Source organism: Alosa alosa, chromosome 1 (genome assembly GCF_017589495.1).
Source record: "Alosa alosa isolate M-15738 ecotype Scorff River chromosome 1, AALO_Geno_1.1, whole genome shotgun sequence".
NCBI classification, from domain to species: Eukaryota; Metazoa; Chordata; class Actinopteri; order Clupeiformes; family Clupeidae; genus Alosa; species Alosa alosa.
The window spans coordinates 23,921,693-23,936,900 of NC_063189.1; the positions used below are offsets into that span (position 1 = coordinate 23,921,693).

At 42.3% G+C, this 15,208-nt stretch overlaps 1 protein-coding gene across 3 annotated transcripts; it reads right to left on the reverse strand.

Moving 5' to 3' along the window:
- Positions 1-670: 670 nt before the first annotated feature.
- si:ch211-13f8.1 lies at positions 671-12,511 on the reverse strand. Of its 3 annotated transcripts, none has more exons than XM_048238307.1 (15): positions 12,287-12,511; positions 10,706-11,779; positions 9,663-9,732; positions 8,769-8,909; positions 7,926-7,979; positions 7,421-7,495; positions 7,120-7,188; positions 6,689-6,757; positions 6,509-6,577; positions 3,533-4,701; positions 3,065-3,239; positions 2,611-2,854; positions 2,173-2,288; positions 1,805-1,971; positions 671-1,341 (listed from the first exon to the last, which is right to left on the reverse strand). In XM_048238307.1, exons 2-15 carry the CDS (start codon positions 11,769-11,771, stop codon positions 1,148-1,150), a joined length of 3,678 nt encoding a protein of 1,225 aa, XP_048094264.1. In that variant the 5' UTR covers positions 11,772-11,779; positions 12,287-12,511; the 3' UTR covers positions 671-1,147. The 3 variants fall into 3 exon arrangements, with proteins under 3 accessions (XP_048094264.1, XP_048094253.1, XP_048094244.1); XM_048238296.1 differs by having other exon boundaries at positions 2,611-2,851; positions 7,421-7,498; XM_048238287.1 differs by having other exon boundaries at positions 7,421-7,498.
- Positions 12,512-15,208: the final 2,697 nt, after the last annotated feature.

Sequence of the window (15,208 nt, forward strand, 5' to 3'; positions counted from 1 at the left end):
GGCATCACAAGGATAAACCCTTGGGACCAGACTTGCAGGGGAGATAACGCTTCATCAAACCGGGCAAATATCAACAATGGCCAATCACCACAGCGCTGTATTGCGTGAGGTGACATCACATAGGCCTATTCATGTGAAGGCATACTGCTGAAGCATCATCCTATTGTTAAGCTTTGTTCTCCACATAAGTGGCAAAATTGATGTTAAGACATAGCCTACCCTTTTGCCAGATAGTCTTGATGAATGCTTAAATCTACGTATAGCCACCTAACCCCTGATTTATTAGATGGAATGAATGAGGAGCTCAGTATCGAATCGGATCTTTCTTTAGCCTATTTGTCAATCAGGCAAACGGATTGTCCAAAAGTTCGACAGTCAAACACGCTACGCGCTACACTCGTATATCATAACAATTTATTTGTTACCAATTAGGCCTACATCAGTGGCATCGTGGCTTAGGCTCTGTTTAGAGAACTTTGAATACCAATTTACGCGTGAAATATATTTTAGATATTACATTTAAAAATATTAGATTCTGATAAGCCACCTGGTTGCAACGCCACATTCCTGGATAATGCTACAAAGTGTGACCTGTTTAAATCAATTGTAATTCATCTCTAATTTGTCATTTGTGTTGGTGTGACAAAAACACAAAATTTAGACTGTGAGCTTGTGATATGACTGTCGGTCCGGTTTATTGTCTGGTCATAAACGATTTCACTCACAGGTTATGAACACTCACAGTTGTTTTAGACTCCCTTGTGTAAGGAATATATTTTTAGGTCTGGTTCAAAATGTTGATCTTTGTCATTTCAGTCAGTGACTTGTCATTTCCACTTCCTCTGCCAGGGAGAGGTTCTGTATGGTATGGCTTATAAAAAAAACGCACTATGTAGAATGAGATTAAGGTCATTGTAGCATTTGGGTACATGTAAAGGTGCAAGCTGATAAAGAACTCTAACATCTATTCTAGGCCGCCGGCATAAATGTCTATGAATTGGAGCAAAAATCAAATTTATTGATTATGTCATATGTGTCATATACCAACAGCACAGCTTTTGATAGTTCATTCCATCAGTCCATTCATCCTCCTCTGCAGCATTTCTGCAGCCTTGTTAATGCTTGTGAGGAGCTTTGGAGGCTGCCCTCAGCTCTGGATCCAGCGATGAGGGATGATCCGGATGGATGCTGTGCTGTCGCGGGTCATCAGCCGGGTCACCTGCTCCAGAGACAGGCCAGCAACCATTTCCCCGTTCACCTCCAGAATCTCGTCCCCAACCCCCAGAAGCCCAGTGTAGATGCTGTCTGCTGAGGTGTCTCCCACCTGGTCCACAAACACACCTGAGAGGAAAAGCAGAGGGATCTTGGGTTATTCATTTGGAAGCATAGCATAGCTTCTTGCACCAGTCTGGCCATATTGAATGGTACTAATTTCTTATGCGTGTATTTTAACGGTAAACATCAGTAATAGCATCACTAATAGCAAGTTCTAAGATATCCAAGCAATACACTTTCAAACCAGCAGGCTGCTCTGAGTAAGAGTCTGCTAAAGAACATGCAATGCAATATTAAACAAATTGAAACTATTACACCAATACACATCATATCCTGTAGATCAGTGTGTGATATCTGAAGCAACATAAATTATGGTTTCCTCCCAAAACAGCTTAAAGGAACAGTGGATAGTCAGATCTTAAAAGATAAAACATATTGCATTTTTAAGTTTATTGAGTCTTTATTATGGTATGAAGGTCTCAGCATTGGACTTCAGTATGCAACCCAGGTGAGGTGTTAGGAACATTACCTGAGCCTGGGCGGCCTTTACCCCTGGAGATTACGAATCCAAAGGGCCCGTTAGCTGGCCGACTCAGCTCTATGTGCAGGGTCCCATCCGGGTAAGCCTGGACCAGACGCCCTTGGGGCCCACGAGGGGCCTCCAGATCCCCGAGGCATGGATCTTGGTCAAATTCCCTAACAGAAAACAGACAGATGAATCGTGGATAAAATTAGCCTTTAATGTGTATTTACAATGAGAATGAATACAAATAAAATAAATATACACACACACACACACACACACACACACACACACACACACACACACACACACACACACACAAAAAACAAAAAACAAATACATGCACACATAGACATCATTTTAAAAAATTATACCTTGGAGCCAGATTATAGGGCACTGCTCCCAATATTGTTGAACGCTCTTTTAGCCTCTTTGGGGATTGGAGGCTCTGTACGGAAGAGACTTTTCTCAACTGGGCCAGAGGAGACTCCTGGTGGTGAAATGTGAAATTACAACCACGTCAATGACTACAATTACCCCTATCTAATGGTTTTAATGTAGTACTTATTAATAAAAGAGTAAACAAGCACACCAATAAACAATTTATATATCTGATTTGATGTATGTTCCTAAATTATCCAGAGTTCCTGATTTGCACAATTGTAGATATTTCAGTTTTGCATAGCTGTTTAATATTAATTTAAGCTCTAGTCTAGTCAAAGAATCTATCATTTTAAGGTGAGTAGAAGCAGTCATCAATTATCAAACAGTTATTATACTGTGTCCACTTATTTTACAGCAGTTAACCTCACCGTGTGCAGGGACTGCAGGGATGGGGTCCTCTGCAGTCGAGTCCGGGGGCGGTGTGACGGAGAGGGGGAGGCCGAGGCGGAGATGGGAGCCGGGGCGATGTGCCGGGCAGATGGCGAGCACAGGTGATCCATGCTGCTGGAGCGGTTACCCTTCACCAGCTTGCCCACACTGTTGAGGCCCATGGCAGAGAAGAAGCGCCGCAGAGAGAGCTTGGATTTGCCCTCCTGTTCCATCATGGCCCTGCTGAGTTGTGTGCACATGGAAAAATGTACAAATAATCACAATGAGTATAATGATTTATAGCGTGATGATAAAAGGTGCAAAAATTGACTGAAAACTAAAGGAATCAGTGGAGTCATAAAAGGAGAGATTCAGTATATAGGATCATTTTAGTGCAGTTCCATGCAGTTGTGAGAGATCAGGATCATGGGTGACTTAAGAGGTGAGACCCACCGAGCACTCTCTGGCATGTCCTCCCACATGAGCTCCGCCTTGCGGTGCTCTGCCCGGAGAAGCTCTGACCTCAGATCATCAGCCTTGGTTCCTACCCCGCAACGCAAGGCTGGCCGGCACTCTAGAGGGCCACCTGGAGCACAGGCACCTGTGAGATCCTCTCCGCCCAAGTGAGCTGTCAATGAAAAACCACACAGTGAGTCGCCAGCTTCAAATTCTCTCCTGTCATCATCAAATTCTCTCCTGTCATCATCAGTTTCTGAACCTCTCTTCATGTGAGTCAGCTGTGGTGAAAGCAGTCAGCCAGCAGATGGAGTAGTTCACTGTTGTGTTAACTGCATAACATGAAAGGTAATCTGAAAAATGCACAACCACTGGAGAACTGAAAAGCTACAGATGGAGTAAAAAGCTGGTAAGAGCAAATAAAAGAGACAAGAAAGAAAAGAAAAACAACATTCCCTCACTCACCTGGCACTGCCTCTGAGGAGGTATCCCATAATCCCTGAGATGGGAGGTCAGAGGTCATCTTGGCAGTAGTGTACCTGAGAGAAGACTGCTTGATACAGGGTGTGAGACCTGTAGAGGAAGTCCCTGCCATCACCGTGAGCTGCTCGTCAGCCGAGAGCTCTATGTGGTGAGGCTTCCCTTCCTTTTCCTGGTCCAGATGGACAAGCCGATACTGGACGGAGGGCAGCAGCGTCAGCACCCGCTGCCCACTAGCCAGGTTCTTGGAGGAGGACTTCAAGGCCGACTTGAGGGGTAACTGGGGAGACGAGGTGTCCTTAAGAATCCCAGAGCCGCTTGCTGCAGCCGGCACGTGTCCTAGCATGGACTGAGCGTCAAGTGAGAATGTCACCCCCTGGGGTGCCATGGGCATACTCTGGGTGTACAGAAGGCTGCCCTCCTCCATGCCTGCCCTCATTTTTGAATAGGAGTTGCGCCTCTGCGCCCACAGGTCCTGGCTGCGGGCGTAGGGGCCGAGGACGTGTCCTGCCTCGTCGCGCCTCTCGCCCTTCAAACTCCTCCTCCTTAGCTTGCCGAACCCAGACACCTGCTCTCCGGCGCCTCCTTCACCTGCACCCCCCATACTGTCGGCCAGGGCTGCCATGGCAGCGAGGTCCGTGTCTCCGGCGTTGTAACTCTGCGGCTGGTCGGCCGGACCGGGGGAGACCCACTTGGGGACAAGCTTCCCTCGCCCATCAGCAGTGCTCAGGACAGGCTGGCCGTGTGCGTCTTTCGCTATAATGATTCCTAGGAGCGACCCGCAGGCATCACATTTACCAACAACCTCCTCCTGTGGTATGATCACCTGGTTTGCCGCTCCTTCGTCTTCTTTTCGGATGGTTGCCGTGGACATGCCTCGACTCTGTTCTGGTTTGGTTGCTGCATTTTGAGACTTGTCCGTCACCACAGGCCCTCGCTGCCGGACCCGTTCTAGGTACCGTCGCTCTGCTTCCCTCTCAGACTCGTCCTCAAAGCGCACACGTGTGGGAGACTGGCCGACCCGACGAGAACGTGTCCCGCGCTCACACTCTCTGCCCCGAACATCCACAAGTTTGATGGGGGCAATTGCTATCTCCTCCTGAGCCGCCACCAGGACGGCTTTATGCAGTGGAGGAGACCCAGTAGGCAGATCCCTACAGAGGAGAAAGGCCCACAAGGGATATAATGAGGTATGACTGCTATTTTAATGATTTTCTCTCTGTTTTCCTTTTATGCTAGTTTTTAAGTCTTTTATGTTGTTTTATGTGCATTGTAGCACTTTGAGGTCGTTGAATTGATGTAAAGTGCGTTATAAATAACATTATTATTATTATTATTATTATTATTATTATTATTATTATATATGGACTGTGTGTTCTGGCTAAATTTTCAAACAGGCTCATTCAATCAGGCCCCCATCCTCCAATGTAATTGGCTAATTTATTCATTCCCTCACTCTCCACCTCAAGCTGGTGTATGGTGAGAATTCTGGTACATAATGGCTGGTGTGCATCACCCAGTTAGGTGCTTCACTGTAATCTGTACTGTGCTTTGGGTGGTTTGATAAAGTGCCATATACAGGTGCATCTAAAAAAAAAAAAAAAGCATTAACATCTCAAGAAAAGTTATTTTTTCCCCCGTAATTTATTTTTTAAAAGTGACATTTTTATATATTACATTACATTACATTTGGCTGACATTTTTAACCAAAGCGACTAACAACATGGTAAACAGTTTAAGTTTTAAAGCATTTCTCATCAATTTTAGGACAATTTAAAAACGGTAGAGTACAGTAAGAATAAGTGCATCAGTGAGTGCTGTTTTTAACAGTTACGTGTCAGTTCAAGACGGCTGGTAAGTGCTAGGATCAGCAAGACTTGTTGTAAGTGGTGCTATGAGAGGAGATGTTCTCTAAAGAGCTGGGTTTTCAGGAGTTTTTTGAAAATGTTTTTTGAGGGATGTCCCTGCCCTTGTAGGAACTGGCAGTGTGTTCCACCAACAAGGAACAACAGATGAGAAAAGTTTGGATTGGCCTGAGCGTATAATCTAGATTCATTACACATACAGTGAAATATTTAAAACCTTTTTTGTTTCAATCTGTATTATTATATTATAATAATTATAATTATTGTTATATAGGGGCAGCCGTGGCTTGCTGGTTAGCGCTTCGGACTTGTAACGGGAGGGTTGCCGGTTCAAACCCCGACCAGTAGGCACGGCTGAAGTGCCCTTGAGCAAGGCATCTAACCCCTCACTGCTCCCCGAGCGCCGCTGTTGTTGCAGGCAGCTCACTGCGCCGGGATTAGTGTGTGCTTCACCTCACTGTGTTCACTGTGTGCTGAGTGTGTTTCACTAATTCACGGATTGGGATAAATGCAGAGACCAAATTTCCCTCACAGGATCAAAAAAGTATATATACTTATACTTATTATAAACTTGATGATTATGGTTTACAACTAATGGAAATCAAAAATCCAGAATCTCAAAATATTACAATAAAGAATTTTTGATACAGAAATGTCGACATGAGATGAGCTCTGATCTAAGTAAAAACACCGGCAATGGTTTCCTGAGCCTTTAATCTCTCAGTCTATGCAGGGCTATGGACATCTCCATGATATAAATTTTTTTCTACACCTGTAAATGCAAGTTGCTGTTGTTGTTGTTGTTGTTTGTCTTTAATGGTATGTTTGTCTATTTTTGGTATGTATACCAAAATAAAATATTTTTTTTGCTAGCAAAAGGCATATGTAACATCCTTAAATAGTTAAATATGGTATAAGTTGGCAAATGTTTATAGATAGACTACACTCAACATGGTGTTAGCTAAACAATATGTGCTGTACAATGTCCATATCTAAGCACCTTCACCTATGTAAAGACAACAACCTTTATATATAATACATGTAAAATACTGGTAATGGATATACACAAATGTATCATCCCATAGAGGAATTGTACCTGCATATCTCATCCTGGACTGCCACCATGATGGCCTTGTGCAGTGGGGGAGACACAGTCGGTTGATCCCTTCAGAACAGAAATATGCACAGTGTGTTTACCCAGAAAATCATGTAAAGTAATTGTATGTTTGCACAAATAATCTACTCAATATGCTGATAATATATTGCTGATTCGTACCTGCATATCTCCTCCGGAGCTGCCACCAGTACGGCTTTAAGTAATGGGGGAGACCCCAATGGTACTTCCCTACAAGAGAAATATTCACATTCTTTCATGACAGCATATGCCTGCTCGTATCAAATGGAAAGACTGAAGAAACTGTTGTAATAGTATCATTTTGACAAACTCAAAATAGCTACAGCTACTTCAAAGTAGTATTTTCATGACATCAAGCACTGACTTAATGTTGCAATATTTAGCATGCTAGATATTGGTTGATTAGTGAAAGCTCTTGGTTTGTTAGACAACATCTTATGAAAGGCTTTTTGTGCTGTGAAGCTGTCAGCTGTCCTTTCTTTTTCTTTTCAGCATTTTTATCTGAAATCTTAAACTATCTGATTCTATTATTCTAGTAATGATTACTCTGATTAATATACAAAACATTGCACCTGCATATGTTATCCTGGGATGCTGCCATGACAGCCTTATGCAGAGGGGGAGATCCTATTGGCACATCCCTACAAGAGAAATATACACACTCATTCAGACAAACATTGCCCCTATAATAATGGTTCAGATAAATACACAATGCATTTAACACTCCAAGAGAGAGATTTCTACATTTATTATCATTAACATTGAGGCTATACAACAATATCAACATTGCTATGATACCATGAACATCATACAGGGAACTACAAAAAATTAGCAAAGTCCTGAGCATCATCCAGCTGAATAAAGACATGTTACCTGCATGGCTCCTCTTGAGAGTCCCCCTGCACTGCTACTGCCTTATGTTGTAAGGGAGAGCCAGACTGCAGATCCCTGCTGAAGAGACATGGTTGAACTCAATAAGGTCATGGTAGCTAAAGTAACAGGTATCCAATATATAATGCAACCAATAAATAAATAAATCAGAATCAAATTACATATTATGGAGGAAATGCGTCAGAATGCAAATGTTTTCTAAGACAGTTAGAATGAATATACATATTGTAAGACATCTGGAAGGAATACAAAAAAAAAACATGACTATTAGGATAACTGCAATAGAATTAGCTGTATATTGGTTTGAGGAAGATAAAGAGCCATACATTTGTATATAAAGGGTTGATATTCTAAGGTTAAATGTCTATTCAACTAAAAATAAAAAAAAACTCAAATCAACCATGACTGACAATATAACTTAGCAATGACAAGCAATGCATTACATAACCTAGTAAACAACACAAGTGAAGCTCCCTAAGTCTTTTACCTGTTTGCCTTTTCTTGGGCCACCTGCACAGCCTTATGGAATACAGGAAGTTCACTAAAGGAGAACAAAATATCATGTGTCATTAGGCTACTTTACTCCCTCCTTCATTATCCATCATTCATAAGAGGGTTGAATCCAAATATAACAGCAGCTTGGTCCTCAATATCAAAATTGTTGTCTAATAATCTGCAGTGTCGCATTTCTATTGTTAAAATTCTGATGACATAAGTATGTAGTGCTCCTAATGTTAGGGTTCAGTATATTGATTAAATCCTTTGTATTATGAACATATTTTATTTTGGGAGGATTTTAGTAGCCTGCAGAATATAGGTCAGGTCAGCATGGGTGCAAGAGCACTTTAAAACATAAGCTTTTAATAAATTGTTTATACTAAAAATGCCTTGAAAAAGCTTTTCAAAATGTGTTATCGGTGCTTAATGTCAGCGATGATCACATCAGAGTATGCTGTTGTTATGTAATAATATACAGAATGTCATTTTCCTAGGGTTCTTTTATTTAGTCAGTGTATGGTGCATATGCTTACTTGTTGACTCTTTAGAACGTGTTGGCAGGATTTATGGAATAACATGGGCGTAGAAAAATAATCGCAACATGTCACAAACTTGATTACATAACACAGACAGTCCAGTGCAGGGTCTCAGCCTGTGCTGAATACTACTTGGGTTTCATATTGCACGTAAATGCCGATGTAAGGGGCCGTGATTATGGGACGACCAGTAATCTATTACGCAACCCCAGGCTGTGTCCAACACCCTGTGAGGAAGACTCAAGTGACACTGTGGGGCAGAAATAAGACAGAGAGAGAGAGTGAAGTTCACTTACGGGACCTTTGCTGGACCAGTGCGGACAGGCTGTTCACCTTTGGGTAACTGAGATCGGGCTTTCAACCTCGCCCTCTCAAGCAAACGTTTGGCTTGTTCGTGACGAGGGCTTAGAGGCAGGTCGTCACTTGTGACTATACATCTGAAACGAGGACATGTTACATATTCTTTACACAGTATGGCTTTTTTTTTTTTACAAAAAGCAGACACATTTATGAGTATATCATACACTTATAATACGTTATAATCCCTGAGCACATTTAAAAAAAAGATCTTGACCTATATCTAATTGGCAGTCCAAAACATTTAAATAATCATACCATGCATGATCATTTAATAAGCATGTAAATTCGGCTGACAGCCAAAATGTGTTTGCATAATACTTTACATAAAACTATTGAATAACAATGCTTGTTTCCAATTTCAAAATATATAAAAATGTGTTGTGACACTGCTTGCATGATTTACCAGAAAGCACAAGCTAAGCTAGCACTGAAGTAAAACCCATAGCACTTCCATGTAAAGAGACAAACTCTGGGTGTGGCCATATCAACACCATCATCTTTCAAAGCTGCTTTATGTAATCTCTTTAAAAGCATGAGTGCTACACTGTGCTGTATTATGCTGCGTATAGGAAAGCTGATCTTATCTCTAGGTGATTACGAAATGTTTTTCACAAGTAACTTACACAAGTAACAGCCTCATGTTGTAAAGGAAATTAATGATATTGTCTTATGTGCAGGGATAAACTAGATGTCTGGATTTATATGCCACTGTAAACACATGCTATAAACAATGTTGATCATTGAAAATAGAACAGTGAAGATAATCATACTGGGTGTATACAGCATACATAATGATTGTCTATAACTGTATCATATCAAATGTGTTTTACCTGTAGATCTGTTCAAACTCATATGGGGACACAGTGTACACCAAATCACTCTCTCCTTCATTAAGCATACCTAAAGATAAGACAGCAACAATCATATTCATTGGTAAGATGAAAACAATGTTCCTCTCATAAAAGCTAAATAAACTAACTGTTGCTCAACTATTGCTTAATAAATGTTCACATTCAAACGTTGTACAGCCACTTGAAAGGAGGTAGAGCAAGTGATTCAGTTTTCAACAATATATCCTACTGTAAATGTTGAGTTGCTATGGCACACCCATCCAAGTGACTTTTCAGAGGGATGCAACAATGGAGAACAAATCATTCACACCCACTCACTCTCTGACCCGAGGTCTGCCAGTCAACAGCGCCTGCACATCTGGTTGCATAAGGCTCCCAGGGGGAACGGCTGAGCAGAGGGTGGCAGATTTCAGGCACTCGGTTCACTGTGCAGTATTAAAACATAGCGCTGTGACTGGGCACTGCCACTGCAGCTCTCGCTCCTGCCTCCCGCCCCTCCCCCAGGCCTCTAATCACGGCCAGCGGGCAGCACATCTGCTCACACTGGCTCTGCAGAGAGAGTGGCCTCTGCATTGGGTGACCTGCTCGTGACTAGGGGTGGAGGGTCTGACTGTCATATGCACGGTGTACATTCTGTACAGAACATTGTGGCGTTCAATGTAAGCACAGGATAAGGGATAAAGGATAAAAGATGGGGGGGGGGCTCAAATGCACACAGGGCACCAACTGATCTCAAAAGCAACCTGTGAGGTACTTTGCCTCCTGCCATCCAGCTGAATAGAGTGTATTTATAGTAAATGAGTTGATGAGACGAGTAGGATGAGTGAGTAAAGGCATGTACATTTCATCAGCAACTGAACAAGGCCTCGCAGCAGTGTTCAATGAGTTTGACCTGTAATGTATTCCTTTCAAGTCATTTTGTTTAAGAAACTGACTGAAATCCTACATAAAGTCCAACTAAACTATCTTTAAGGCTGCAAAAGCATGCTTCCTTAAGGCTTACAGCGGACCTACTAGCTTACCCGTGCTTTCTGTGCCCCTGACATCATCCTCTTGAGAATGGTGCACATCTACGTCAACCGCGGTCCCCTCTGTGCCTTTAGCATTGTGCCTACGGAGCATCTGCACCTGCCTGAGAGCTCTCTTACTCCTCTCCATCCTCTTACGCAGAGAGGGTGTCCTCTCTGGAGGACCTACGTTCTCCAGGCTGTCAGCTCTCCACAGTCCCTCAAAGGACTCAGCTGCGCTCGCCTCCTGTTTCCAGCACCTCCGGAGGTGACTCTCCAGGCTGTCGGAGTGGTGGAGCTGCCCGTAGCTGTCCAAGTCCACACCCCCCACTTTCATCTTTGGTTTCCCCTGGGATCCATCGGCACCTGGAGGTGGCATCTCCTTTGAGGCATTCTCTTCGTCCAAGACGAGCGTCTCTGGGCGAGCGACACGCCAGAAGCCTTTTGGAGGTGCCCAGGGTCTGGAGGAGGGGGAGGGGGAGGAGGACATGGTTGAGGAAGTCCTGGATGTGAGGTCATCCCCTTGCAAATCTCCAGAGCCATCTGTAAGAAGACTTTCTAAACTGGCTCCCTCGCCAAGGCCTCGGGTCTGGCCTGCTACACTTAGGAAGGGACTTTCTCTGCCCCCTTCACTCTCTCCTGCTGCCAGGGCTCTCTGCTCCACGAGGGCCGAAGGCTCACTTGCAAAGACACCCCTCTGGACCTGATCCGTTCCCTCTTCGTCACTGCTGCCAGGCATGTCCAACTCAGGCCGGTGCATTGAAGAGAGGGACAAGGCCTCATCTCTTCTCCTCTGCACAAAAAGCAATTTGGTATCTTCGTCGTTGCACTCCTTTTCCAGTATTTTGTCTTTTTTCTGGGACTTGGCCTTGACCTTGGATTGTAAGGCATACACCGCTGATCCAGGGAGAGGAGGGGAGGAGCCAGGTGAGAAAGAAGAGGATGAAGGTGTTATTGGCTCAGACATGGTGAGAACGTCCTGCATGTTGTACGCCAGCTGAGTCACTGTCTCTGGTCCCTTGATTTGTAGCACGGGCCGTGGGGGACGCTTTGCTCCCATTGTAAATTTTCTACCTTCCATATCTCTCCCTAAAAAAAAACAGGTAGAAAATCACTCTTAAAGAATACGAAAATCACTCTTAAAGAATACCATGTTGTTTGTGGTTAGCTGTTTAGACCCTCACTTGTTTATTCACTGATTTAAAAAGGATTAAAAACTCAGGAAGATAGTTCTCATGCGTCATCATAATCAATGTTTGCGTAATGCAAATGCTGTTACTAAACAGCTTTAAAGGGTCATCTTTGCCCCTTTTGACTTTTGAAAAGTGCAAACCATTTTCTTTCTAAACTTGTTTTGGAGAGAAAGAAATTTAAAAACACACCAATGCACATAGCCCACCGAAAACCTTTTGTTAAATTCATCAAATAGGATGTAATCCTAAACAAATGGTATTTTTAAAATTAATCATAAGAATTCTTCTATCAGATGTAATGTACCCAAAACTGACCTTTTCCATCAACCTGTCATCATAACCTTCAAAAACAGTATCAACATGCTATTTGCATGCTTAATAAAATAAACATTTTGATTCTCACCTGCAATTTGGATTAGAGACGTTGTTTTTCATACAAATTCACGGCTCATATTCCCATATCAGACAACAGGACAAAGCATCGTATAGCCCTCCATGTTGCCATTTGAACATCCCCAGCGTCATCTGGGTCATCTAAGCATAGGCTATCTCCGGCTTTCTCCTTTTGAATAAAAAAATATTTCCACAGTACCCTACGGATGCTCTTACCATTCTGTCACTGAAGTTGGACAGCATTTACCCAGTTCACTCCTGCAGTGAGCAAAGCTACTTCTAACCTACACATACTCTCTCTCCATATTCATGATTGGTCTGTTAATCCCCGCAGAAATCATACGGATTAGACAAAAATGGAAAATAAATGCGTGCTTTAATTCCGTTGTTGCCAACTGTAGCATTCTGTTGCGTAAGTCTGTGCAATTCACACGAATTCAGTTTCACGCAAATTAAAGTTAACCTGAAATCTCGTGCCCTCTTAAACGTAACCCTGTCAGTCATTTACTTGTCATGTCGTCTAACAAAAACGTCGGTTTGATTTTAAAACCAGCACTGTCAGAGGCGAAAGCACAAGAGCATATGAACTCCAGAGCAGCCTATGGTTACAATTACGCGAGATAATATTCGGATTAACTACTGACAAATTCTGTTTCCAAACCTCTACCTGGAATCACACTGTAGCCTTACTCTAGCCTCCACGGGGCTGATCGGAAGAGGTGGACTATTTATAAATGAGCATCAGCAACGGTCGAATTGGCCAGACTATCAGAAACAGAGCTAGGGCTAGACCTACTGCAATGTAACTTTAGAGAGCAAATATTTAATTGGTAAAAAGTTGAATGCAAGAGTGTATGATAATGTATATTATTACAGAGAATCACTGCATGCATTTTTTTCCAGGTTATGAAGATAGGTGTGTGTGTGTGTGTGTGTGTCTTTTGCAGGGGTGCCAGAAGAGGCTATAGCCTGGGCCCGCCCACCTAGATTTTCATTCATGGAAATCCAGGGAAATCTAGTCTGGTACACCTTAATAAACCTTCCCTTATAGTCCAGGCAAACTAACTCATTTTGAAGCCAAAAATAGAAGTAATTGTAAAATATTTTTTTTCAGCATAGATTATTTCTATGAAGTGTCCAGAACAACATACTAAAAGTCCTAGAATCCTAGTTGAGGAAATATGTTTAATTCTCATCAATCCAAGATGTGTGCCATTAAGGCCAGACAACAATACACCCCAATGGGGCTATTGTATTCCTTTACTCCTATCAAAATAAAACATTACACAATGAACGTATCCATGAAAAGTACAATTTTTTTGTATTACAAGTTTCTTTGAAAATGAATTTGAATATGCAAATGAGCTATACACTAATCAAAATACCCATATAGGCTTAATTTTTTCCTTTACTCCTACCACAATAAAACTTTACACAATGAAAGTCTACATGAAAAGTAAAACATTTTATGTTAGAAGTTTCTTTGAAAATGAATGAATATGTAAATGAGCAATATACTAATCGAATATGCCCAAAATACACCCTAAGGGGCTTAATCTTAACTTTACTCCTATCACAATCAAACCTCACACAGTGAAAGTATACATGAAAATCAACATACCGTAGCAGCTTTGTCCTATAGAAGACCTACGTTACAAAGTTTGAATAAAGTTTCTATGTGAAACGATTCAAGCTAAATAGCAAAAACCAAAAGTGATCAGCGAAAGAAGAAGCCTAGGAAGAACAGAAACAGGGTCCAAATAACTAACACATTAATGTCCATTCAATAAGTTACATGCATAGACATGATACATTTGAAGTCTCTTGCCACACTTACCTGGGTCACTTGCCACAAAAAGACTTATAGTGACCTTAAGAATTGATTGCACAAACTTGCCTCCAGTTGCTTTCTATTTTCTTTTTATTTGCCAACAAGTCTTACCTAATGACATGACATTCCCCCACAAATAACATCATAAGAAAGTCAGAATGGCCATCCCATTTTAGTCATTAGTAACGTGGTGAGATTATATTTTGGGCTGGTAGATTTACAAATGATTGGCACCACTTCTGGCCTGATTTTCATACAATTCTACTGTATATATTATGTTTACGTGGAGAAGGTTGGCCTCGGACACTGGAAACAGACACAGTGTGTGTGTGTGTGTGTGTGTGTCTGTGTGTGTCTGTGTGTGTGAGTGTATGCATGTGTGTGTGTGCATGTGTGTGTGTGTGAGTGTATGCATATGTGTGTGTGTGTGTGTGTGTGTGTGTGTGCGCATGTGTGTGTGTGTGTGTGAGTGTATGCATGTGTGTGTGTGTCATACAATTCTGTATTATTGTTACGTGGAGAAGGTTGGCCTCAGACACTGGAAATAGATACAGTGTGTGTGTGTGTGTGTGTGTGTGTGTGTGTGTGTGCGCGTGTGCGCGTGTGAGTGAGTGTATGCATGTGTGTGTGTGTGTGTATGTGTGAAACCAGAAATACTAGATGAAGTCCGCTGTAGTTGCAAGAAAGACTACAGCACAAAGAGATGCACATGCAAAAAACATGGGCTCTCTTGCACTGCCATTTGCGGAAAATGTCGTGGTACTAGCTGCACAAACTCACAGTTGCCTAATTTATCAGATGAATATGACCCAGAGCAGAAGAACTAAGCAAAGAACAAACTAGGAACTGATATAGGGAGCCACAGAGAAGGGGTTGAGGATCCACGCTGGATTAAAAAAAAAGAATAATAAAATAAATAAATAAATAAATAAACCACACAAAAAAAAAACCCTCCCCTAATTGTTGCTACCTTGTCGTGGTGGGGAGGCGTGTATGCCTCTGTGACCCTGAAGACTACCTCTGGGGGTTATACCCCTGGCAGGTACTACCAAGCCAGGCAGTTTTCAGGTTAGAGGCCAGTCTAAAAGCAGCATTACCATA

What these genes read in the sequence shown, in the direction of transcription:
- si:ch211-13f8.1 (XM_048238287.1), bottom strand. Translation starts at nt 11,771, where the DNA reads ATGGAAGGTAGAAAATTTACAATGGGAGCAAAGCGTCCCCCACGGCCC. An exon ending in TCCCAGGATAACATATGCAG is followed by an intron (nt 6,758 to 7,119) that starts GTGCAATGTTTT and finishes TTTCTCTTGTAG; the next exon opens with GGAAGTACCATTGGGGTCTC. An exon ending in GACATGCCAGAGAGTGCTCG is followed by an intron (nt 2,855 to 3,064) that starts GTGGGTCTCACC and finishes CACACAACTCAG; the next exon opens with CAGGGCCATGATGGAACAGG.